General features: G+C 49.9%; 1 protein-coding gene across 1 annotated transcript in view; it reads left to right on the top strand.

The window, feature by feature from the left end:
• Nucleotides 1-26370, top strand: part of col5a1 (procollagen, type V, alpha 1) — a 235653-nt gene that overhangs the window by 60685 nt on the left and 148598 nt on the right. Inside the window, 2 exon segments of the mRNA XM_078425769.1 lie at nucleotides 4542-4755; nucleotides 6584-6746. Of these exon segments, the coding sequence (XP_078281895.1) occupies nucleotides 4542-4755; nucleotides 6584-6746 (377 nt within the window).

Below are 26370 nucleotides of genomic sequence, written 5' to 3'. Positions count from 1 at the left end.
ATCTGATTAGGTTTAGGTTTAATATTCCTCTTGTTATCTTGTACACGATAACATCACCCCTCATCCGAACAACCGCGCCGCTGACTGCAACGCGCCCCGGTAGGCCCGACTCCCCCCACAGGCCTCCCAGGGGACTGCAGTGTAGCCGGGCGGTGAAGCGTGTCTGGGCCGAAGGAGCCTCAGTGGTGGCAGGGATGGGTGCCTGGGCGGCGGCAGTGGGAGACTCGGTGGCGACAGAGGGTGCCTCGGCTGCAGTGAGCCTCGGCTGCAATGGGAGCCTCAGTGGCAACCTGGGCCCCGCAGGCAACGAGAGCCTCAGTGGCGGTGGGGCCTCGTGGTCGATGAGCGCGAGGGTGGAGGGGAAGACAATGGAGGACCCGGCTTGGAGGGACCGCAGCGAAGAACTGCACGCCTTTGGAGTGTGGGAGGAAACCGAAGATCTCGGAGAAAACCCACGCGGTCACAGGGAGAACGTACAAACTCCGCGCAGTGAGAACCCGTGGTCGGGATCGAACCCGGGTCTCCGGCGCTGTAAGCGCTGTATGGCAGCAATTCTACCGCTGTTAAAATCTAAAGAGTTTTACCCTGTATCCAACCTTGCTGCGCATGTTCTGGACGTGCTGAGATCTTATAGAAAGGAAAATATTCTCTTCCTGTCTCCATCCTCAAACATAAAATTCAGATTAGATTTTATTGTATGAAAAACACGACCCTGAACATCAGATGGAATTCTCAGTCTAACAGATTGGCTGGAACGTCAGTCTGGGACTCCATATGGGACCATCAAACTTTTTATTTCTTATGTTTGGTTACGTTCCTCAGAGGATTGTATTTTTCTTGGGTGTGTTGCCCTGTGCAGTATTATTGGAGTAAGGTCAGCCAGCTCTGGATAGGGGTAGAGGTGGAGGGGAGAGTTGTAGGGGTAGGGTGGTGGAGTAGAGTGAGCCATGTCTGGTGTGATGGGTGGGATTTAATAATGAAAGCGCAATAAATACCGGGAATGATCAAGGCATGAGCTACAGTCTGAGGTCCTGTGCCAGCATTGCTCATGGCTCATTGTTCACGGGACAGTCCCGTTACAGAAATGGCAAGGGAGTGCCGCACTGTCACAGAGGGGCAGTACTGAGGGAGTGCCGCACTGTCACAGAGGGGTAGTACTGAGGGAGTGCTACACTGTCAGACGAGGCTCAGTGTAACCTTTCCACCCAATCCAGCCCAACAAACACCAGAATCTTTTCCAGAGGAAAGTCCATACTATTCCATCATTAAATAGTAATGTCACACAATCATGGACTCCCCAGGTTCTGTAGAAAATTCACAAGGGCATTTGACCAAGGGGTGTAAAGGTGCACAGCTACAACAGAGAACACTCTGGGCAGCACAGTAACGCGGCAATAGAGTTGCTGCCTGTATAGAGTTTGTGTGTTCTCACCGTGACCGAGCGGGTTTTCTCCGGGAGTTCCAGAATCCTCCCACATTCCAGAGGTGCAGGTTTGTAGATTAATTGGCTTCCATAAAAATAATTAGTCCCTAGTGTGTAGGATAGAATCTGAGTGTGAGTGATTGCTGGTCGGCACGGGCTCGGTGGGCCGAAGGGCCTGTTTCCCCGCTGTATCTCTAAACTGAACTAAAAGTCGAGGGTTGTAAGACCATGGCACGGTGGCGCAGCGGTAGAGTTGCTGCCTTACAGCGAATGCAGCGCTGGGGACTCAGGTTCGATCCTGACTACGGGCGCTGTCTGTACGGAGTTTGTACGTTCTCCCCGTGACCTGCATGGGTTTTCTCCGAGATGTTCGGTTTCCTCCCACACTCCAAAGACGTACAGGTATGTAGGTTAATTGGCTGGGCAAATGTAAAAATTATCCCTAGTGGGTGTAGGATAGTGTTAATGTGCGGGGATCGCTGGGCGGCACGGACCCGGTGGGCCGAAGGGCCTGTTTCTGCGCTGTATCTCTAAATCTAAATCTAAAATCTAAAAATCTAAATGTATGTGTTTCAAAGAGCTGGCTCACGGTCTGTGGGCTGAATGGCCTCCGTTCTATGCAGTAAGTTTTAGTGAGCCGTATACAATACAATACAATACAATACAATATATCTTTATTGTCATTGTACCCAGGGGTACAACGAGATTGGGAATGCGCCTCCCATACGATGCACTAATTTAGGTAATTTAGACAGCAGCAACCCAACGAAACGAACAGTTGTAACAGTTTTGGACAGGGTATATTTGTATATTTGTGAACAACAGCAGAGAGACCAGACCAGACCAGAGCAAACTCGGCCCACCGACCCACAAACCGCCACATGTCTGCCCCACCTCGCGAGAAAATCACCAGAGCCTTGTCCATGTCAGCAGAGGATCCAGGGGAAGGGGAGCAACGGGAGTTGGCCCTGGGCCTTGAGAGATGAACGGACTGAGCGATGAGCAGCCACACTGAACTAAACATGTCGACAGCAGCCGCCAGCTGATAATGAGCAACAGGCAACATTCCAGAACGTTCATGAAATAATTAATAAAATAAAATGGCTCTCAGCTTGGATAATGAGCGAAAGGCCTGGAGGCTTGTGGGCAGGAAGTGACTAATATTTTGCTGGGGTTGCTGCATTTAATGGGGCGGTTGCCACGGTGACCGGCCTAGTAGCCTCTGAGAGACCTGAAATACAAGCTCAAGAGGAATCAGAAACCTGCCTTCAATTTGCTGCTGATATACAACGAGGTGAAAGTTGGACTGTTGGGAACTAGCTATTCACAGCCAGAGGATGCAGAGGCATGAGGCCCTGAAGTGAGGGCGACCTGCCAAGTATTTTAACTCCGAATCATGCTCACAAACTCTTTGAAATTCTTCCTAACCATCACAGCAGAATTCATTATCAATTGGTGCCACAATTATGAATTTTGTCATAAGTTTTGAACACATCACTTGAGAAATGACAATGACTGGTACTTAAGAGCATAAGACCATATGGCATAGTAGCAGAATTAGGCCATTCGACCCATCGAGTCTGCTCCGCCATTTGATCATGGCTGATCTATTTTTCTGTCCAAACCCCATTCTCCTGCCAGCTCCCTGTAATCTTTGACCCTCCGGTAAACCACCCCCTTCCCTCCACATTGCTCCTGTGATCAGGATGCTGGGAAGTCATCTCAAGATTCCCAAGTGTGTCTGTCCCAAAGGGCTACTACCCCAGGTGAATGGAGCAGTGAGAATCAAAGTGGACGCGTCCAGCTGTGATTTGCAAGAGACCAGACATGAATCAGAAGCAGAGTACATTAGATCCGTCAGCACTGGGGCCTGTTCTGGGAGATATCTGCTGAGTTCTCTGTCAGAGATGGGCATGTTCCCAGCTCATGACTGAGACTAAACAGCAGCTCTCGGTGGAATGCAAGAAGTGCATACTTTCCACCAGCACAAAGATCTGTCCAAATCCATCTGCTGCACTCTGGCTGTGTATAGCTGCAAACTTGCCCCTCTCTCAGACAGGTACAACCCACTCTTCTATCTGATGTTAACTCCATTATCTGGTGTTGAATGTACAGCAGCCCTCTCACCCTCCAGCACATCTCTCCCTACTATGCCTGTCCTGTGTATCTTGCCTCATATCTTGTTCAAGGCACGTTGCAGTTTGACAACAGAGGTCAATGTAGTGGGCGGCACGATGGCGCGGCGGTAGAGTTGCTGCCTCACAGCACCAGAGACCCGGGTTCGATCCTGACTACGGGTGCTGCCTGTACGGAGTTTGTACGTTCTCCTCTTAACCACGTGGGTTTTCCCCGGGTGCTCCGGTTTCCTCCCACATTCCAAGGACGTACAGGTTTGTAGGTTAACTGGCCTTGCTAAAAGATTGTAAATTGTCCCTAGTGTGTAGGATAGTGTTAGTGTATAGGGATTACTGCTATTCTGGTTAGCACGGACTCGGTGGGTCAAATGGCCTGTTTGTGGCCTGTTTCTGCAATGTACTTCAAACTGTGGAAACAGGCCCTTTGGCTCACGGAGTCCGTCCGCGCTGACACGCAATCCCTAGTTCTATCTTAGTGTGAATGGTCAGCATGGGCTCGGTGGGCCATACGGCCTGTTTCCATGCTGTATCTCTAACCTAAACTAAACTAAATAAATACATGTCATTATTGTTGTTAATCTTTAGAGATACAGGGTGGAAACGGGGCCTTCAGCCCACTGAGTCTGCACCGACCAGTGATGACCCTGTACACTGGCACTATCCTACACACACTAGGGACAATTTACAGAAGCCAATTAACCTACAAACCTGCACGTTTTTGGAGTGTGGGAGGAAACCGGAGCACGCGGGGAAAACCCACGAGGTCGCGGGGAGAACGTACAAACTCTGTACAGCCAGCACCCGTGGTCAGGATCGAACCCGGGTCTCTGGCGCTTTACGGCAGCAACTCCACCGCTGCGCCGCCCTCTAAGTTCTACGTTCTACAGCAATAACGCGTGCTGGGACTGGGCTTGTTTGTGAGAGACATCGTCAGACGTTCAGATTTAGCAACTCATGCTGCTGCCTTTTTGTTTCCAAACCAGACACGCCGTTCCCAGAGGACTTCTCCCTCGTGATGACAGTGCGAGCCCAGAAAGGGAAAGGAGCCTTCCTGCTGTCCATCTACAATGAGCAGGGAATCCAGCAGCTGGGCGTCGAGGTCGCCCGCAGCCCCATATTCTTCTACGAAGACCAGACAGGGCAGCCCAGCCCTGACGAACACCCCATCTTCCGTGGAGTCAACCTGGCTGATGGGAAGTAGGTATCCCTTGTTTCCTGCCCCTGCTTCAGTTTAGAGACGCAGCAAGGAAACTGGTCCTTCTGCCAACCAAGTCCACGCCGACCATCCATCACCCGTTCACGCTAGTTCTATGTGTCGGAAGGAACTGCAGATGCTGGCTTATACCCGAGAGAGACACAAAATGCTGGAGTAACTCAGCGGGTCAGGCAGCATCTCTGGAGAAAAGGAATAGGTGACGTTTCAGGTCGCAGTCTGAAGAAGGGTCTCGACACGAAACGTCACCTATTCCTTTTCTCCAGAGATGCTGCCCGACTATTCCAGCTACTTTTGTGTCTGTCTTCACACTAGTTCCATGTTATCCCACTTTCCCATCCCCTCCTGACACACTAGGGGCAATTTACATCAACCAATTAACCTGCAAACCCACATGTCTTTGGGATGTGGGAGGAAGCCGGAGCACCCAGGAGAAACTCACGCGGTCCTAGTGAGAAGGGGCAAACTCCACGCACACAGCAATGAGGGCTGGATCGAACCAAGGTCTCTGTCACTGAGAGGCAGCAGCTCTACCCACTGCACCTCTGTGCCGTCCTGAATATTTGTATGTTTTATGGCTGTACTTTATCCACTTAGTGACGGGGAAACTGGGTGGGGTTGGAAAACAATTGTCCAGGCAAGCAACGCTCTTCTGCGGCATAGTGGCACAGCAGTAGAGTTGCTGCCTGACAGCCCCAGAGACCCGGGTTCAATCCTAACTACGGGTCCTGTCTGTACGGAGTTTGTAGCTTCTCCCTGTCACTGCATGGGTTTCCTCTGAGTGAATCTGGTTTCCTCCCACATTCCAAAGATATATGGGTCTGTGGGTTCATTGGCTTCTATAAATTGTCCCTGGTGTATGGGTGATTGTTGGTCTGCCGTGAACTCGGTGGGCCGAAGAGCCTGTTTCCACGGTGTATCTCTACAGTAAAGCAAAGCACTAACGCCAGCCAAACTTGCATTGTCCCAGGTGCAGCCTGTGCACAGTCAGGGAGACCAGGGGAGCAGTGCTGACGGAGTTCACCGGAGCCCCGCTCCTGCACCTCTGTAAGCGTAGCGTAGGTTCACTAGGTTAATTCCCGGAATGGCGGGACTGTCGTATGTTGAAAGGCTGGAGCAATTAGGCTTGTATACACTGGAATTTAGAAGGATGAGGGGGGATCTTATTGAAACATATAAGATAATTAGGGGATTGGACACATTAGAGGCAGGAAACATGTTCCCAATGTTGGGGGAGTCCAGAACAAGGGGACACAGTTTAAGAATAAGGGGTAGGCCATTTAGAACGGAGATGAGGAAGAACTTTTTCAGTCAGAGAGTGGTGAAGGTGTGGAATTCTCTGCCTCAGAAGGCAGTGGAGGCCAGTTCGTTGGATGCTTTCAAGAGAGAGCTGGATAGAGCTCTTAAGGATAGCGGAGTGAGGGGGTATGGGGAGAAGGCAGGAACGGGGTACTGATTGAGAGTGATCAGCCATGATCGCATTGAATGGCGGTGCTGGCTCGAAGGGCTGAATGGCCTACTCCTGCACCTATTGTCTATTGTCTATTGTCTATTGTCTAAACAGCGGGGAATTTTAACCAGCGGGGAATTTACCAGCGGCCACTCCGGCACCTAAACAATTAGCACTGCAACACTGAGGGAGGCGGATGGTCAACCAAGCCGCCCACCTCAGAAGGTGGGCCGAGGTAACCGAGGTGAATGAACAGCCCGGGTCTGTGGGCTGGAGGTGTGAGATCCTCTCATTAGGCCAGGGCTACGGCCTTTCAAAGGTGCTTCGCTGCTGATCCGTGCATTGTCTGTGTGTCCTGGCAGGTGGCACCGAGTTGCAATCAGTGTTCACAAGAAAACAGTCACCATGATTGTGGACTGCACCAAGAGGTTGACCCAGCCCCTGAACAGGAGCAGGCGGCCCGTGATTGACACGAACGGCATTGTGGTGTTCGGCACCAGGATACTGGATGAGGATGTCTTCCAGGTAAGACTCCGCACTGCCACGCATCTGCTCGCACTCCCCACCCCACACACACACACACACACACACACACAACCCCACACACACACACACACACACACACAACCCCCCCCACACACACACACACAACCCCACACACACACACACAAACCCCCACACACACACACACACACTACCCAACACACACACATACACACACACACACACAACCCCCCACATACACACACAACCCAACACACACACACACACACACAACCCCACACACACACACACACACACACAACCCCACACATACACACACACACACACACACACACACACACACACAACCCCCTACACACACACACACGCACACACAACCCCACACACACACACACAACCCCACACACACACACAACCACACACACACACGCAACCCCCCCCCCACACACACACAAGGTGCTACAGAGAGAGCATGACCAGGTGATTTTTAGAATAGAATAGAATAGAATTTCTTTGTTGTCACTGTCGTGGTGCATACAACGAAATTCAGGCGCACTGCCCGAGCGCAGCTCTAATGTACAAGATAACAAATAACAGAAAAAATAACAGTAAAAGAGTGAGAAAAATAAAAACTGTTCATACACTCACGTGCACGCACTGTGACACATACCCACAGATTCACACACGCATACACATTATGCCTACGTATGCACCCTTATAAGAATAAGATATTGCACCTTGTCAGAATATAAGATGTTGCACAGATGTTATAAACATAAATATTATAAATGAATATTTCAGTGTTGCACAGAGGTAGGTATTGTACAGTATAAATATTGTCCATGGGGGGGTGGGCTTTCAGTGCGGAGTTCAGTGCGGTGATGGCCTTAGGGTAGAAACTGTTTGTTAGTCAATGGTGTGCACTTTGATGGACCTGCAGCGCTTTCCTGAGGATAGACGGGCAAACAACGCAGTGTCTTTGTGAAGCAGCTTTAGGAAGGGCCTATCGATGAGAGGCCGAGTGTGCCAGTTACTTGGCCGAGAATGCAAAGGCCACAAGGCGAAGAAGGAATGGCCACCCATGGTTGAGTTGAGCTGCTGTATGCAACAGATGAAGAGGGAGGCGATGGCATAAGGCTGAAGGGCAGAGTCAATGCTAGGCCTGGGCTCCGTGAGTCTGATCCCATGTGATGAATGGGACTTTGATGTTCCAGTGAAGGATGATTACGACCCATCGCTGTGGTGACCTGCATGTGGTGCTCAGATGTGGCAGTTGTGCCCAATTATCGCGGAGTGAAGCTAACCTTGAAACTGGAGAGGTCTTTTAAAGCCTTTGAACCAAGCCGTGATCCAGATGTTACAGATGTGAGCCAGTGGCTCCCTTGTCCCACACGGTTTCACAGGTCCGCAGGGACTGCCCACAGATTGGTGGAGCTGGAACCTAGGGCACACACTTTCGCTTGGGTTCAGGGTGCCAAAGAGAGGAGGCCATGGGGTCTCTGGGGAATCTCTACCCCACCCCTAACCAACTCAAAACTGACACCAAAAGCCAGAGTAACTCAGCGGGACACGCAGCATCTCTGGAGAAAAGGAATATGGGTGACGTTTCGGGTCGAGACCCTTCTTCAGACTGAGAGTCAGGGGCAAGGGCGCATTGTTGACTGTGGGAGAGGTGCTAACGAGTTACACAGACAGTGGAACTCAACAGGACAACAGTGAAACTAGTACAACAGTAAAGCCCAGCTCAGCAGGCCGAATATGCGTGGCAGATAATGGCATTGTTTTGAAGAGTGAGCCTTGTAGTAGTGAGGGAATCTCAGCAGCTGAATGGTGCACAGAAACTCCACGCAAAAGGTGTAATCATTTACCAGTGGATCAGTTAGTGATTTGTCAAAAACATTGGTACCAACTTCAAACAGTATGAACTCTAACGTCCATCTGAGAGGCACATAGCTTTAGCTTTACTTCTCATGTAAGCATTTATCTGCAATAGCACTGCCTCAGTACTGCCCCTCTGTGACAGTGCAGCTCTCCCTCAGTACTGCCCCTCTGTGACAGTGCGGCACTGCCTCAGTACTGCCCCTCTGACAGTGCGGCACTCCCTTAGTACTGCCCCTCTGTGACAGTGCAGCACTCCCTCAGTACTGCCCCTCTGGCAGTGCGGCACTCCCTCAGTACTGCCCCTCCTTCGGAGAGGGAGAGGAGGTTAGAGATGGAAAGGGGCAAAAGGAAAACATGGAGAAAGTGAAAAGAGTGCCGGGAGAAATGGCAAGAGACAATGTAGAAAAAGGAGGGGTTGGAACGATTATGGGGCAGAAAGAGAGAGACAGAAGAGGGCAGGGAGATAAAGAAAGAAACACACACACACACACACACACACACACACACACACACACACACACACACACACACACACACACACACACACACACACACACACACACACACACACACACAGACAGACACACACACACACACACACACACACACACACACACAGACAGACACACAGACAGACAGACACACACACACACACACACACACACACACACACACACACACACACACACACACACACACACACACATACACACAGACACAGAGAGGGAGTGAAACTGAGGAGGAGGGATTGGCAGACAGAGTAAAAATAGAGAGAGGGAGAGGGAAAGTGCAAGAGTGAGAGTGAAAGAGAGAAAATGAGAGGCATGGAGAAAGGGGGAAATACAGATGGAGTGCAGGCTGGTGGGAAAGAAATAAAGTGAGCGAGAAAATCGCTCTCAGGAGAATTTGGGGTAATGCTCTAATGTACAGTATAATCCAGCCAGCTGGCTGCCAGAGATTGTTGGATAACATGCAAATAATTACATATAGCTGTATATATTTGTATAACTTTTAACTTTCGGAGAGAACAGTTTCTCTGTGCACAGCTTTGCCCAAATCACAGAGTGTTAAAATGTGAAAAGTAGGAGCAGAATTTTTTTCAGAAATCCTGCTGTTAGCTATTATTGCAATGTCGTGGTATTAAATTATTTGGAGAGTGTATTTATAGTTGTTCTGAGACTTGCAGTCCTCTCAATAAGAATCTAATTACTGTGTTCTAACCTCTCCCAACGGGATTCTGGTGCTGGACTGTGAGTACTAACTTTCCCCAACCAGGGTTTAGTTCTGTGTGCCTGCAACTCACATCATTGTTTAGTTTAGTTTAGTTTTAGAGATACAGCTCAGAAACGGGCCCCTCGGACCACCGGGTCCGCGCCGACCAGCGATCCCCGCACATTAACACTACCCTACGCACACTAGGGACAATCTTACATTTATACCGAGCCAATTAACCTACAACCCTGTACGTCTTTGGAGTGTGGGTGGAAACCGAAGATCTCGGAGAAAACCCACGCAGGTCACGGGGAGAACGTGCAACGTCCGTACGGACAGCACCCGTAGTCAGGATCGAACCCGGGACTCTGGCGCTTTAAGGAGTTTGAAGGCTCCACCGCGGCGCCCAAATAGAATTTTTGAATTGTGGAATGGAATTTTCCCTCCCTCTCCTCGCCTTGAATCTGCAGCTGAAGCAACTCTGCCAGTCTTTGTTCTCTTTCTGTTTTTACTTCCAAAGTTGCTCATTTGATCATTACCAGACTCGATACCACCATCACCTCATGACACGCAGTTTTGCGGCTTAGTTTAGTTTAGAGGTACAGCATTGAAACAGGCCCTTCGGCCCATTGAATCCATCCTGATCATCGATCACCCGTTCGCACCAGTTCTATGTTATCTCACTTTTGCATCCGCTTTCCTGACTCACTACGAGGGCAATTTTACAGGGGGGCCAATTAAGCTACAACTCTGCACGTCTTTGGGATGTGGGAGGATACCGGAGGAAACCCCCAAGCAGTCACCGAGAGAACGTGCAAACTCCACACCAACAGCACGTGAGGTCAGGATTGAGCCCAACGGTCTCTGGTGCTGTGAGGTGGCAGCTCCACCCGATGCGCCACCCTAACTGTGGAGCGCTTCGTGACTACGTGAATCTGCCTGAACAGGGAGACCGGAATGATTTCCCAGGCTGCTGGCGGAGTAGTCAAGAGTAAAACCCAAGTTGACCTTTGCAAAAAAATATCTGCAGAAAAGTGTGTGGAGGTGAAGGGTTTCTAGCTGCAGGTGGGGTACTTCAGCCCGTGGGTATGACCGCAAACATAATGGGTGCCTGGGACTAGCACACGTTGCCCACGCTCCCATCCCACCCAACTCTGATGCGTAGAAAAGAACTGCAGATGCTGGTTTACGCTGAAGATAGATACAAAATGCTGGGATAACCCAGCGGGACAGGCAGCATCTCTGGAGAGAAGGAATGGGTGGCGTTTCGGGTCAATAGACAATAGTCAAGTCAAGTCAAGTCAAGTCAATTTATTTGTATAGCACATTTAAAAACAACCCACGTTGACCAAAGTGCTGCACATCTGACTAGGAAAAAAAGAAACATACAGTGGCAGGCAGCCAAAACACAACGGCGCGGCCATCTTGAACAAAATGTTAATTCAATCACCCACAGTCCAACAATAAAAGCACTAAACAGGCACCCAAATTACCCAACCCCAAAAACCCCCCAAAACACAGTCCAACAATAGAAGCATTAAATAGGCATTCAAATCACACACCCCAAAACCCCCAAAAACACAGTCCAACAATAAAAGCATCAAACAGGCACTCAAACCACCCAACCCCAAAAACACACAAAAAAGAAACATCCATCAAAGAAACATCCATCACAGTGAGTCTCCTCCAGTCCTCTCTCTCCTCACTGTGATGGAAGGCCACAATGTCTTTCCCTTCTCCTGCTGTCCTCGCCCGCAGTCAGGTTGTTGTGGTTGCAGGCCGCACCGGACGGTCCACAGCGGGCCAAGCCCAAGGCGCGTCGCGTCGCAGCCGCTCCCGCAGCCTCCGAAGACGGCCGGCTCCGCTGATGATAAGTCCGATCCGGGGCGGGCGAACACGCTGTCGCTGCCGCTGTTGCTGCACGTCGGGGCGGTCGTGGCTCCCGACATTGAAACCCCCGCCCAGCAGAGAAATATCCCGCGGCCATAGGTGCAGGAGGAGGCCATTCAGCTCTTCAAGCCAGCATCGCCGTTCACTGTGATCATGGCTGATCATCCACAATCAGTACCCCGTTCCTGCCTTCTCCCAATATCCCTTGACTCCGCTATCTTTAAGAGCTCTATCTAACTCCCCTCTTGAAAGCACCCAGAGAATTGGCCTCCACCGCCTTCTGTTGCAGAGGATTCCTCGGATTCACAACTCTCTGGGTGAAAAAGATTTTCCTCATCTCCGTTCTAAGTGGCCTACCCCTTATTCTTAAACGATGGCCCCTGGTTCTGGAAGGGTCGAGACCCTTCTTCAGACTGGTCAGGCACAAAAAGCTGGAGTAACTCAGCAGGACAGGCAGCATCTCTGGAGCTTGATGCTTGGCCCTTGTCTCCTTGTATGACTTTCTGCCACTGTAATCATACAAGGGGACTGAGCAGAGATAGAGTACTTCAAAACTGGGTGGAGTGGCTTGCTAGTCAATGGATTGAAAACAGGGCTCTCTGGGTGCCAGGTTTTGGTCTTGTCCACAAAAGATAACCAAGCAGTTTTGTCTGCACGTAACTAACCCACATGATGTGGTTGACTCCAAACGGCACAACCAGGAATGGGCATTAAATGCTGTCTTTCCATCTGCTTGCAAGCCAAGAAGAAACCTTTTATAAAGCTATACTTGGCTTGTTCTCTGGAGCTCATTATTGCTTCTGTAGTTGGTCTTGAAATAGAAATGAAGAGCTTGCATTTCTGCTCTGCCTCTCTCTGTGCTCAAAGACAACACGGAATTTGTATAGCCAGTTAGATATATTTGGAAGGTTTGCCACTGTTTTCTGCACGTGGGCAGAGATACAGTAAATCGATTGCACACAGTGTTAAACAGCAGTGAGATGGCCTGTCTTTTGGTAATGGCAGGCACAACATGCTGGAGTAACTCAGCGGGTCAGGCAGCATCTCTGGAGAGAGGAAATGGGAGACCCTTCTTCAGACTGAGAGCTGGGGGGAGAGGGAGACTAGAGGTATGAAAAGGTAGCGAACAGATCAGAGCCGGCACCGAGGGCCAAGGAGCCCACAATGGCCCATTGTTGGCTGTGGAGGAGGTGATAACGAAAGGATACGAACAGTGAAACTAGCAGGACGTCTGGGGTGGGGGAGGGTGTCGGGAGCATGTTAGTAATGCTGAGTGAACTAAGGTGCCCTAAGAGCACTTGAATGAACGTTAACTGATACACAAGGATGTCTCTCATTCTTTCTTTGATCCTGGGCCAGACATGACATGATTAATGAATGAATCTCACAGCAGTAAAACGCACATGGCCACTACCTGATCTATTAATAATTCACACGCACAAACAACTTTTATCTAATCCTTTAATAGCATATAATCAAATGCGTTTAATTTGTAAATGTTACAAAATACAAAATGCTTGACAAAACTATCTCAACAGAAGCTGCTGGGTTTTTGGCATTTCAGCTTGTCAGAGATCCTTTTGACTTGGTGAATAAGATCATCTTTGCTGTTAGGTTCTACTTGCACACAAAAGCTTATCACGGTATCATAAAATCATTAGTGATAGGAGCAGAATTAGGCCATTTGGCCCATCAGGTTTACTCCGCCATTCAATCATGGCTGATCTACCTCTCCCTCCGAACCCCATTTTCCTGCCTTCTCCCCTTAAACCCTGACAGGGGGTTGTCACAACCTCCTTCAGTAGGTAGCATTGGGAAGGCATTGCTAGTGGGTCTTGGGAGAGGATTCTCCGCTGACCAAACTCACTCAGGACAATTCACGTTAAACCTGTCCTCTTGATTCTCCTACTCTGGGGGAAAAAGACTCTGTGCATCCACCCTACTTATTCCCCTCATGATTCTACATACACAACAAAAGGTTTTCACGTGAGAATAAACTAAACTAAACTAAACTAAACCTCTATACGATCACCCCTCAGCCTCCGCACTCTGTGAAATAAGGTCCTAGCCTGTCCAACCTAAATCACCTTTAGTACGGGTGTCAGGGGTTATGGGGAGAAAGCATGAGAATGGGGTTAGGAAGGAGAGATATGGCAGAGTAGACTTGATGGGCCAAATGGCCTAATTCTGCTCCTATCACATGTGACCTCATGAACCTTTCCTTAAAGCTCAGGCTCTCAAGCCCTGTCAACATCGTCGTACATGTTCTCTGCACTCCTTCCAGCCTAAGAACATCCTTGCTGCAGCTGGGCGACCAAAGCAGAATACAATAGGTTGCCTCCCATTGCAGTTTGCTGGTTGGCTTTCAAGCTCCATGCGATCATTGGGGACCTGCCCTCCCACAATATTAGGTCATTATTTGATGGGCTGGTTTAATTACGAGTGCAGATGGGAATACTTGCAAAGGCACAAAGTACGGTGGCACGGTGGCGCAGCGGTAGAGTTGCTCCCGCTCCACCAATGGCGGCCGCCCAGGCCGGGAGGCGGGTTGCTATGCAACCTCCGTTAGACAGCGCTTGGGCCTCCGGGCCTACAGCGTCCAGGCCTACAGCGCCCCCCGGTAGAGTTGCTGCCTTCCAGCACCAGACACCCAGGTTAGATCCTGATTACAGGTGCTTGTCTATACGGAGTTTGTACGTTCTCCCCGTGACTTGCATGGGTTTTCTCCGAGATCTTCAGATTCCTCCCACGCTCTAAAGACGTACAGATTCATAAGTTAATTGGCTTGGTATAAATATAAATTGTCCCTAGTGTGTGTATGATAGTGTGTGTGCGGGGATTGCTGGTCGGCGCGGACTCGGTGGGCCAAAGTGCCTGTTTCCACGCTGTATCTCTAAACGAAACTAAACTAACTAGTCTAAGTGCTGGAGTAACTCAATGGGTCAGGCAGCATTTCTGGGGATAAAGGATAGGTGACGTTTCGGGTCTGGACCCTTCTTCAGACTGCAGTTCTTTGTGTCTACATTTTGGGAATCCTTGCTGTTGCTTTTGGGGCCAATGTGGTTTTCTTACCCTCTTTCAGCAGCTTAGGTTGAATATGGAAGAGGTTAAAGGTGGCGTTTTGGCAAGCGAAGCTATGGTACGCCTCGTCGACACACTGACATTGTTTGGTGATATTCTCAGGCTGTTTGTAGCCGTTGTTAGATCAAAGCAAATGTTCAAAACCAGAGGCTGCTACCTTGATTCCTGAAACATAAAACAAAGGCACTTGCTGCCCTTCCATTCAGCTGTCCAATTTAGCACCGAAGATAGACACAAAAATGCTGGAGTAAATCACCGGGTCAGGCAGCATCTCTGGAGAGAAGGAAGTGGTGACATTTCGGGTCGAGACCCTTCTTCGGACTGAGAGACAGCGGGGAGGGAAACGAGAGATGGAGAAGGTCCATAGAACAAATGAATGAAAGATGCAAAAAGCAACGATGATCAAGGAAAGGTGGAGCCCACAATGGTCCATTGTTGGCTGTGGGGTAGGTGGGGCGAGTTATACAGGCACCCTTCAGTATGACAGTGAAAGTAGTGCAACGGCTAGGGTGGGGGGTGGGGGGGGGGGGAGGGAGAGGGGATGCAATGGTCACTTGGTTAGAGAGAAATACCGCTGGGTTGTAAGCTGCCCAAGTGAACTATGAGGTGCTGTTCCTCATTTAGCACCTCTGGTGAGTAAATAGTTAAGCAAAGCTGAAGGTTAGCAGCTAAACATTTGATGATTTGGGAAATTAGAGGTAAAGGTTTAATCACTGCCTTTGTTGGCAAAACTTGCATGAAAAAATTGGCGACTAAAATTACTGCTTTATGCTAAACAATACCTAACAAAGCACCATTTTGGAGAGCTTAGAGTTAGAACAAAACATGCCCGTGCAGGGAGCTTAGAATTCCTCCTGTTTTCCTCTTTCAACCATGTTTGTTCGCTGGTAATGGGATATATTCTATGAATTTGTAAAAAATGGTGGAAATCTGAAGCAAAACAGGAATTCTGGAAACAGTGAACAGGTCGGGGCCACGTACGTAGAAAGAGAAACAGTTAATGTTTCAGGTCTGGACCCTTATAAAACTTGCAAACTCAATGCAATATAAAATTAAAACGTACACAAATAATTTGATGCAATTAACGTGAATTAACAATGATTTTCCTGTAAATTCTTCAAACACATTGAAACACAAATAGGTGCACTTTCCATTTTAACACCAGTTTTCACAACCTCTCCCATTGCTAATTAAGTAACAGAATCGTGGTCGAACCTTTTACGAGGGTGACAATGTCAAAGACTAGTGGGCAAAGGTTTAAGGCGAGCCGGGCAAAGTTTAAAAGGAAATGTTGGGGGAAGGTTTTCCACACAGAGGATGGTGGGGGCCTGGAACGTTCTGCCAGGGGTGGTGGTGGAGGCCGATACCATAGAGGCATTTAAGAGGCCACTGGATAGACACATGGATATGCAGAGAAGGGAGGGATCTGGATCATGTGCAGGCGGAGGAGATTAGTTGAACATGGCATCACTGAAATAAAATCTTGGCTTCAATCAAATTTCCTCAAACTCAATTGCAACAAATCTGAAATCATCATCATTGGTCCAAAAACGCTCACCAAATCCACCCAAAACTTCATCCTCAACATTGATGGTCTCCCAGTATCCACCTCACCTCACATCCGGAATCTTAGAATCATCTTTGATCAAGCCCCCTCCTTCGACAAACACATCAAACACATCACAAAGACAGCCTTCTTCCACCTCAAAAACATTGCCCGTCTCCGTCCATCCCTCTCCTCCACAGCTGCAGAAACCCTCATCCACGCCTTCATCACCTCCCGTCTGGACTACTGCAACAGCCTCCTCTTTGGCGCACCCTCAAAAATCATCAGTAAACTTCAATACATTCAAAACTCCGCTGCCCGTCTACTCACCCACACCCCGATCCGTGACCATATCACCCCCGTCCTTTATAAACTCCACTGGCTCCCCATCCCCCAGAGAATCCAGTACAAAATCCTCCTCATAACCTACAAAGCCCTCCATAACCTGGCCCCATCCTACCTGACCGACCTCCTCCACAGGCACACTCCCACCTGCACCCTCCGCTCTGCTGCTGCCAATCTCCTATCCCCCCACATCCGGACCAAACTCAGATCCTGGGGGGACAGGGCTTTCTCCATCGCTGCTCCCACCCTATGGAACTCACTACCCCAAAACGTTAGAGACTCCTCCACACTCACCACATTCAAAACATCGCTGAAGTCTCACCTGTTCAGTACTGCCTTCAACCACTGAAGGTCACCTCACCTTCTGTCTCCTTTCTCTGTTCGTTTATTTATTTACTTATTTATCTATTTATTCATTTCCCTATGTTCTCTAATTCTCTGTAAAGCGTCTTTGAGTATATGAAAAGCGCTATATAAATAAAATACATTATTATTATTATTATTAAGTTCAGTACAGACATTGTGGGTTGAAATGTTCTCTGTAGGATTCTCCTGTGATGTTCTCTGTTCCATATAATGAAATAAACAGAAGGGGTCCAATCATCTAAATAATTCTTCTTTGTTCGGCACTGAAAGTATGACAGGACGGGCAAGAACCTGTTAAGTGATTGAATTATACAATTGCCACAAGCTGTGACATAGCCCTGATTTGTGGCTGAGGTGTTCATTAACACTTTAATGCTTAAATCAAAAATCCTTTTGATCCACAGTTTAGCCTGCGTGTTCCACACCCAAACATGGCTCCATTAGTTTAGTGCAGCGCAGAAACAGGCCCTTCGGCCCACCGAGTCCATATCAACCAGCGATCCCTGCACATTAACACCATCCGACACTAAGGGCGATTTGTGCATTTACACCAAGCCAATTAAGCGACATACCTGTGAGTCTTTGGAGTGTGGGAGGAAACCGAAGTTCTCGGAGAAACCCCACGTAGGTCACGGGGAGAACGTACAAACTCCGTACAGACAAGCATCCGTAGCCAGGATCGAACCCGGGTCTCAGGTGCTGTAAGGCAGCAACTCTACCGCTGCGCCACCGTGTAACCATGTTAAGGCTACAGAATGTTCACCAGGGATTCATTAACCTACAGATGCTGGAAATCTAAAATAGAAACAAAATAATGTGGGGAATGCTTAGTAGGTCAGGCAGCATCTGTGATGAGGGAAGCGGAGTTAATGTTTAAGTTTGACCTGAAACGTTGACTATTTCTCTGATCACAGTGCCTGACCTGCTGAGTATTTCCAGCACTTTCTGTACTCCCTAACAAAACTCCAGATTTCAAACTGAGCCCCAAACTTCAAAATTAACTGGTTCAATGGGGGCAAACAAGGGCTGTCTTAAATCACTCCTAAACTGGACTTCATTGATACACTGCATTTATGTAACCCTCCGCAGTTTCTCACTTATTTATAGAACATAGAACAGTAGAGCACAGGAACTTCAGCCTACAATGTTATTGCTAAACGTGAAGTCTATCGGAACTGATCTCATCTTTCTGCAAGTGATCCATATTCCTCCATTTCCTGCAAATCCACGTGTCTATTTAAAAGCTTCCTAAACACCACCATTTTATCTGCTTCCACCACCATCCCTGGCATTGCATACCAGGCCCCCACCTAGGGTTGCCACCTTTCTCACTCCCAAATAAGGGACAAAGGGTGATGTCACCGCCCCACGTGACCTCACCCTGGCAGCGGCCACGTGTTCCCGCTCCACCAATGGCGGCCGCTCGGGCCGGGAAGCGGGTTGCTACGCAACCTCCGTTAGATGGCAGTTGGGCCTCCGGGCCTACAGCGTCCAGGCCTACAACGCCTCCCCGGGCCTAATATGGGACAAGGGCGGTCCCGTACGGGACAACCTAAGTTATCCCAATATACAGGATGTCCCGGCTGATACGGGGTGGTTGGCAACCCTACCCCCACTACCCTCGGTAAAATAAAACCTTGCCACGCACATCTCCATAATATTTCCCCTACAGTTCTCACCCTGGCATTGGGCATTTCCACCCTGGGGATAAAGGTTCTGACTGTCTACCCTATCTATGCCTCTGATAATTTTATGTACTCCCTTCAACCTCCGCCATTCCAGAGAAAACAATCCAAGTCTATCCGACCTCTCCCTGAAGCTGGAGCCCTCTAATCCAGGCAGCGTTCTGATGATCCTCCTCAGCACCCTCTCCAAAGCTTCCACACCTTTCCTGTAATGGGGTTGACCACAAGTGCAAACTCAGCTCAATCTTTCGCTTGCAATGGACGATGAGGTCAGAAATAGGTGTCATCACATCATTCCATGCAGTTGTCAAAACTGGATTGACATTGCTTCATAAGTGAGCAGTGGATCAATGTTCATACCGCTGGGCTGTAAGCTGCCCAAGTGAAATATGAGGTGCTGTTCCTCCAATTTGCGTGTGGGCCTCACTCTGACAGTGGAGGAGGCCCAGGACAGAAAGGGCAGTGTGGGAATGGGAGGGGGAGTTAAAGTGTTTAGTAATTGGGAGACGTTGGCTCTGGAGAAAGAGCGGAGGTGTGACTATAACTCCTCCCTTTGTTAACACCTCATCCACAGCCAACAATGGACCATTGTGGGCTCCATCTTTCCTCGGTCATCGGTGCCGGCTCTGATTTGTTCAGAACTTTTTCATACATCTAGTTTCAAAGGGCTGGCATGGACACGATGGGCCGAAGGGACTCTGTATTGTGTTCCACAGGTTTCCTTCCTGTCTGACTAATACGGGATACGGGATAAGGTGACGTCACCACTCCGCGCCCCACGTGACCTCACCCAGCCAGCGGCCACGTGCTCCCGCTCCAACAATGGCGGCCGCCCGGGCCGAGTGACGGGTTGCTATGCAACCTCCATTAGGCGAACACACTCCGCTGTCGGCCGGGACAGTGCAGGCTAACGGAGTGTGTTCACCTAACGGAGGTTGCGTAGCAACCCACTTTGCGGAACCACAGTCCTAATATGGGACTAGGGCGGTCCCATATGGGACAATAGACAATAGGTGCAGGAGGAGACCATTCGGCCCTTCGAGCCAGCACTGCCAATCAATGTGATCATGGCTGATCATTCTCAATCAGTACCCCGTTCCTGCCTTCTCCCCATACCCCCTGACTCCGCTATCCTTAAGAGCTCTATCTAGCTCTCTCTTGAATGCATTCAGAGAATTGGCCTCCACTGCCTTCTGAGGCTGAGAATTCCACAGATTCACAACTCTCTGACTGACAAACCAATTTAGCCCAAAATACGGGATGCCCCGGCTAATACGGGACAGTTGACGACCCTGGACACAGTTCCCACGTGTGCTATATGACTGAAGGATAAACTCCCTGTGGTTCAGTGAGAAGTGAGAATCAATGACACGCAGAGCGGAGAGAATCAGCAGAGACCCTCACCGCCAACATTCTGCATTTGTTGAACATTTAATTTCACGGACACACTGGAGCCTTGGCCTTCACACAGCCAGCCAGAACATGCCAAATATAACACGCACATCTTGCATTCATTTACCCTGGTTTCTCGTATCATTTCCCCAGCTGGAGAGATGATGTTCTCTCAGGGATGTTCAATGCTCGTACAGCAATGTTTTGGGAAAGGGTTTTTGGAAAAACCTGCTTCACAATGCAGAGGCTGTGGGAGAGGGAGAGAGCCACGTGGGACAAGGACCCTCAACCTCACCCCAAATATCCCCCCTCCTCTCTCACCCCAATCACCCCCCTCTGCCAATGTACCCCCAATATCCCCCTCCCCTATCTCACTCCAATCTCCCCTCTCTCCCATCTCGCCCCCAATATCCCCCTCTCCTCTCACCCTAATACCCCTCCACCCCAGACAACTCTCTCTCTCTCTCTCTCTCTCTCTCTCTCTCTCTCTCTCTCTCTCTCTCTCTCTCTCTCTCTCTCTCTCTCTCTCTCTCTCTCTCTCTCTCTCTCTCTCTCTCTCTCTCTCTCTCTCTCTCTCTCTCTCTCCCCCTCCCCCTCTCCCTCCCCCTCTCCCTCCCCCCCTTCTTCCCCCTCTCCCCGTCTCTTTTTCTCTCTCTCCTTCTCTGTCTTTTTTCGCTGTTTCTCTGTCTCCCCACTCTCTCTCTCTCCAGCCCTGAGTCACTGCTGCATCTTATGTCTCCTGTTGTCTATGTTGATGTGGGAAGAATCTGCCAAGTCTCTGGAGAACATTGTGAACTCTGGAACCAAAACAGTGAGCGCCATTGAAGAGGAAGGATTGGGGATTTCTGTTGACTTAACCTCGTTAGAACCCTTGGGATGTCCTGAAATACGTCTCTAGCAGTTAATGACGGCTTTATTCCTTCTGATGTTTGTGATGAGTGCAGATGACCAGTGTGTATTAGATGCCTCCAACTGAGGCGATCCGATAAGTGAGTGATCGAATGATTTATGGAGATGCAGTGCCTCCTCAGAGCAACTCCGTTGGCTGCACAAGTGATGCAACCCGTGCCAACAGTGCAGAGCTCTGGCAGTGCAGCACTGTCTCAGTACTGCCCCTCTGACAGTGCGGCACTACCTCTGTACTGCCCCTCTGTGACAGTGCAGCACTGCCTCAGTACTGCCCCTCTGTGACAGTGCGGCACTGCCTCTGTACTGCCCCTCTGTGACAGTGCAACACTGCCTCAGTACTGCCCCTCTGTGACAGTGCGGCACTGCCTCTGTACTGCCCCTCTGTGACAGTGCAACACTGCCTCAGTACTGCCCCTCTGTGACAGTGCGGCACTCCCTCAGTACTGCCCCTCTGGCAGTGCAGCACTGCCTCAGTACTGCCCCTCTGTGACAGTGCGGCACTACCTCTGTACTGCCCCTCTGTGACAGTGCAGCACTGCCTCAGTACTGCCCCTCTGTGACAGTGCGGCACTGCCTCTGTACTGCCCCTCTGTGACAGTGCAACACTGCCTCAGTACTGCCCCTCTGTGACAGTGCGGCACTCCCTCAGTACTGCCCCTCTGGCAGTGCAGCACTCCCTCAGTACTGCCCCTCTGGCAGTGTGGCACTGCCTCAGTACTGCCCCTCTGTGACAGTGCAGCACTCCCTCAGTACTGCCCCTCTGGCAGTGTGGCACTGCCTCAGTACTGCCCCTCTGTGACAGTGCAGCACTACCTCAGTACTGCCCCTCTGGCAGTGTGGCACTCCCTCAGTACTGCCCCTCTGGCAGTGCAGGTACTCTGAAATGGATGTCGAACGTCTGAGAGAGTGGAACTGAATGATCCAGTCTAACACCACCGGTAAACAAGGGGTGGACCTCAAATTTAGGAGGGGTGCGGACAGAGAGCTGAAGAATAATTTTGATAAACAGAATCAATTAGCAATGGAAAGAAAGATTGTGTTTCCGTGGTGCATGAGTCAGCAGGAGGAGAGTGGGAATGTAGGAGGTGGAGACAGATGTCACGGTGATGTGGTCGGGACTGCCTCTACCGTGACCACATTTCTGTAATGTCAGCCTTCCAGCGGCTCCACTTTCCTCCAAGATCACAAGGCCGTGCAGAGAATGCAGCTCCTGCAGAGTTCTCTCAGTGGGTCCCTGAGGGTGACGTTCTTGGCCTGGCTCATGAATTGGGAGCAAGGAGTTGGCCAAGCTTGCTTTCCAAGGTTTGGGTGATAGTATATTTAATAAGGGAGGATCCTGATATATTTTATGAGACCTCAGATCCAAGGATCCTTGCGTTCAAAGTTTATGTTTTATTTTACTTGGTTATGAAATGTGGGCAAGCTTTTAATCCACATTTACTTTAGCTTAGAGATGCAGCGCGGAAACAGGCCCTTTGGTCCACCGAGTCCGAGCCAACCAGCGATCCCCGCACATCAACACTATCCTACGCACACTAGGGACAATTTACAATTAACCTACAAACCTACCAAGCCAATTCACCTACAAACCTGAACGTCTTTGGAGTGTGGGAGGAAGCAGGTGTACCCGGGCAAAACCCACGCAGGTCATAGGGAGAACGTACAAACTCCGTACAGACAGCACCCGTGATCAGGACCGAACCCGGGTCTCTGGCGCTGTAAGGCGGCAACTCTACCGCTGCGCCACCGTGCCGCCACTGTGAAGGGCTTTGGAGTGCATGACGTGGTTGCAATCCGTTGTTGGTTTTGTGGAGCCTTTCAGAGCGTGTTTGGAGACACGTTGGTGCCTCTGGTGGAAGATGCCAGAACATGGAGCTTAACCTTAGAAGCAGATCAAGTCTGTTCAGGAAAGATGTCAGGAGATGGTTCTTCACCCAAAGTGTGGTAGGAATCAGGAGCTCTCCCAGATATTGGCTGAAACTTACCGAATAGCAAAAGGCCTGGATAGAGTGGATGTGGAGAGGATGAGCTGGATGATCAGCCATGATCATATTGAATGGCGGTGCAGGCTCGAAGGGCCGAATGGCCTACTCCTGCACCTATTTTCTATGTTTCTATGTTTCCACTAGTGGGAGAGTCTAGTGGAATCAAAGGCCATAGTCTCAGAATAAAAGGGCCTACCTTTAGAAAGGAAATGAGAAGAGATTTCTTTAGTCAGAGGGTGGTGAATCTTTGGAATTCATTGCCTGAGAGGGCTGTGGAGGCCGAGTCAATGGATATTCTTAAGGCGGAGATTGACAGATTCTTGGTTAGTACGGGTGTCAGGGGTTATGGGGCGAAGGCAGGAGAATGGGGTTGTGAGGGAAAGATAGATCAGCCATGATTGAATGGCGGAGTAGACTCGATGGGCCGAATGGCCTAATTCTGCTCCTGTAACATATGAACTCATGTAATGGAGTCTATTGATACAGGCTCGCCACTGAGTTTATTTCCAGATGGCAGCGCTGAAGGTTTTTGACTTAAGCTGGATGTTACATGGAGTTTAAAAAAACACAGGGAAAGAATCAATTTTCTCAGATTGGGAACATTCCTTTAAGTTTCGTTTAGTTTAATTTAGTTTAGAGATACAGCACAGAAACAGGCCCTTCGGCCCACCAAGTCCGTGCAGACCAGTGATCCCCGCACATTAACACTATCCTACACGCACTGGGGACAATTTTTGCATTTATACCATGCCAATTTAAACTACAAACCTGTACGTCTTTGGAGTGTGGGTGGAAACCGAAGATCATGAAGAAAACCCATCCCCGTGGTGACGGGGAGAACGTACAAACTCCATCTAGCCAGCACCCGTAGTCAGGATGGAACCCGGGTCAATGGCGCTGTAAGGCAGCACCTCGACCACTGTGCCACCGTGCTGCCCCTGTTAATAAGCAAGGTGATCTGATCCCTTATTTGTTTGAGTTGAAGTTGCTTTACTTAGCGAAGTCGTGGTCAGGTGCCACCAGCTAGAACATCACACGGCATGCTTGTATGTACAGTTCCTTTGTCCGCAAACCACTCGTGTTCGCGGCGCCTGCCTCTCACGGGCGCCTGCCTTTCACGGGCACCTGCCTATCACGGGCACCTGCCTTTCACGGGCACCTGCCTTTCACGGGCACCTGCCTGTCACGGGCACCTGCCTTTCACGGGCACCTGCCTGTCACGGGCACCTGCCTGTCACGGGCACCTGCCTCTCACGGGCACCTGCCTCTCACGGGCACCTGCCTCTCATGGGCACCTGCCTTTCAAGGGCACCTGCCTTTCACGGGCACCTGCCTTTCACGGGCACCTGCCTTTCACGGGCACCTGCCTATCATGGGCACCTGCCTTTCACGGGCACCTGCCTCTCACGGGCACCTGCCTCTCACGGGCACCTGCCTTTCACGGGCACCTGCCTCTCACGGGCACCTGCCTTTCACGGGCACCTGCCTCTCACGGGCACCTGCCTTTCACGGGCACCTCCAGGCTACCCGGCCAAGTTGGTGTTTTTGGTGGGGGGTTTGACCGTGATTGTGAACCGCGACGTTAGCCTTGTGAATCCTCCAGCTCCCCGATGAAACCATTCCAAATCCTTGGGGGGATAAACCGCGAAGGAAGAAAGTGCCAGCGTTACTGCAGCACCTTTTAGCGGCTCGGGAAATGGTTTTGTAGCCAGTGAAATACTTTGGAAGTGCAGACACTGCTGTAATGCATGAAGTAAGGCAGAGAGTATTGATGGCGGGTAAGATTAAGGGACATTGTTGGCCGGTGTGGGCGAGTTGGGCCGAAGGGCCTGTTTCCACACTGTGTCACTCTATGACTCCATCTGCATCTTGATAAGGATCAGATTATTTACTTTGGTGGCCGGATCGACTAGCCTGTCCTTTTTTTTAAAAATCGGTGCTGTGGGAATTTCGGTGTCCGAGGGGCTGTGGTTTCGTCATCTTGCCATTTTCAACCTGTTTGTTTTATAAGCTTTCACTAAAAAATGTTCAAAGCCCAGACTTGGTCTCAGCTCCGCATTAAACCTTTGGCTTCCCACCTTGGTCTGCAAGTGTAAATGTTTTTACAGGAACAGGTTCAACACACACAAGTGAAATGGGGTTGAATGTGCAGCTTTGGAGAGAGTTAACCATGACGGCACTTCTCAAAGTACTTAAGTACCTCTTTGGCCGTGAAGTGCTTTGGGACATCTTGAAGCTGTGAAGGCCCCTGTAGAACGTCACCATGACAGGCTGTACCCCAGGGATGGAGGAGGGCCAGCTTCCACTCCTGACCTGTGGGTTCAGAAGTGGTTGATGAAGCCAGTGTGGGAACTGCAGAGTCTCAGAAGCCGTGTGATCCATATCTGGAGTTTCAGGTGGAGGCCTTTCTTCCCGAAACGTCACCCATTCCTTCTCTCCAGAGATGCTGCCTGTCCCGCTGAGCTACTCCAGCATATTGTGTCTATCCTCGATGTAAACCAGCATCTGCAGTTCCTTCCTACGCGTGTGATCCGTACCCCTCCTTTCCTTACCCATCTAAAAGCCTCTTAAACACTACTGTGGTACTTGCCTCCACCCCCACCCCTGGCAAAGCATTCCAGGCATCCACCACCCTCTGTGTAAACAAAACCTTTAAACTTTGCCATTCCCTCTAGTCTTTGACCTTTCCCTGGACTTTGACCCTGGAGAAAAGGTTCTGACCGTTTACTCCACCTTTTGCTATCAATGTTCTCGTCTTGACGTTCCTTCTCCGTTCGGTAGTCTCGAGTCGGGAATTCCCACGAACACGGAGGAATGTTGCATTTATCCAGAGAGGCCTCTGAGCACGTCTTTGAATCCTTTCCATGGTTGACCTGATCATCTCTTCCCGTGACAGAGTCCAGAATAGAGTGCGTTTTGGGTGCCTAATGTCAGGCAAGCAAACCACATGGTCTGTCCAATGTACCTGAGCAGGTGTAATGAACAACTCTGGGGATGTTATGAGGTCATAAGTGATAGGAGTAGAAGTAGGCCACTCGGCCCATCAAGTCTACTTCGCCATTCAATCATGGCTGATCTCTCTCTCTCCCTCCCAACCCCATTCTCCTGCCTTATCCCCATAACCTCTGACACCTGTACTAATCACAGTTGTGGCCTCATGTTGACCTGGAAGTAAACCATAATGTTGGGTTGCTTGCTGGGTCTTTTGGGGTCTTATCTTCAGTGTAGTGAGGAACTAGCATCTGCAGTTCCTCACTATCCAAGTTGGTTTGCTTAATCTTCTGGTGAAATTAGAGGCTTTTGTGGAGATGGTTTTGGTGGTGTCTATCCAGTGCCTGTTGTAGGTGAATCAG

The sequence above is a fragment of the Rhinoraja longicauda genome, chromosome 31 (genome assembly GCF_053455715.1).
Source record: "Rhinoraja longicauda isolate Sanriku21f chromosome 31, sRhiLon1.1, whole genome shotgun sequence".
Lineage (NCBI taxonomy): Eukaryota > Metazoa > Chordata > Chondrichthyes > Rajiformes > Arhynchobatidae > Rhinoraja > Rhinoraja longicauda.
The sequence above is the reverse complement of the archived record's forward strand: the minus strand, read 5'-3'. Positions and strand labels throughout refer to the sequence as shown.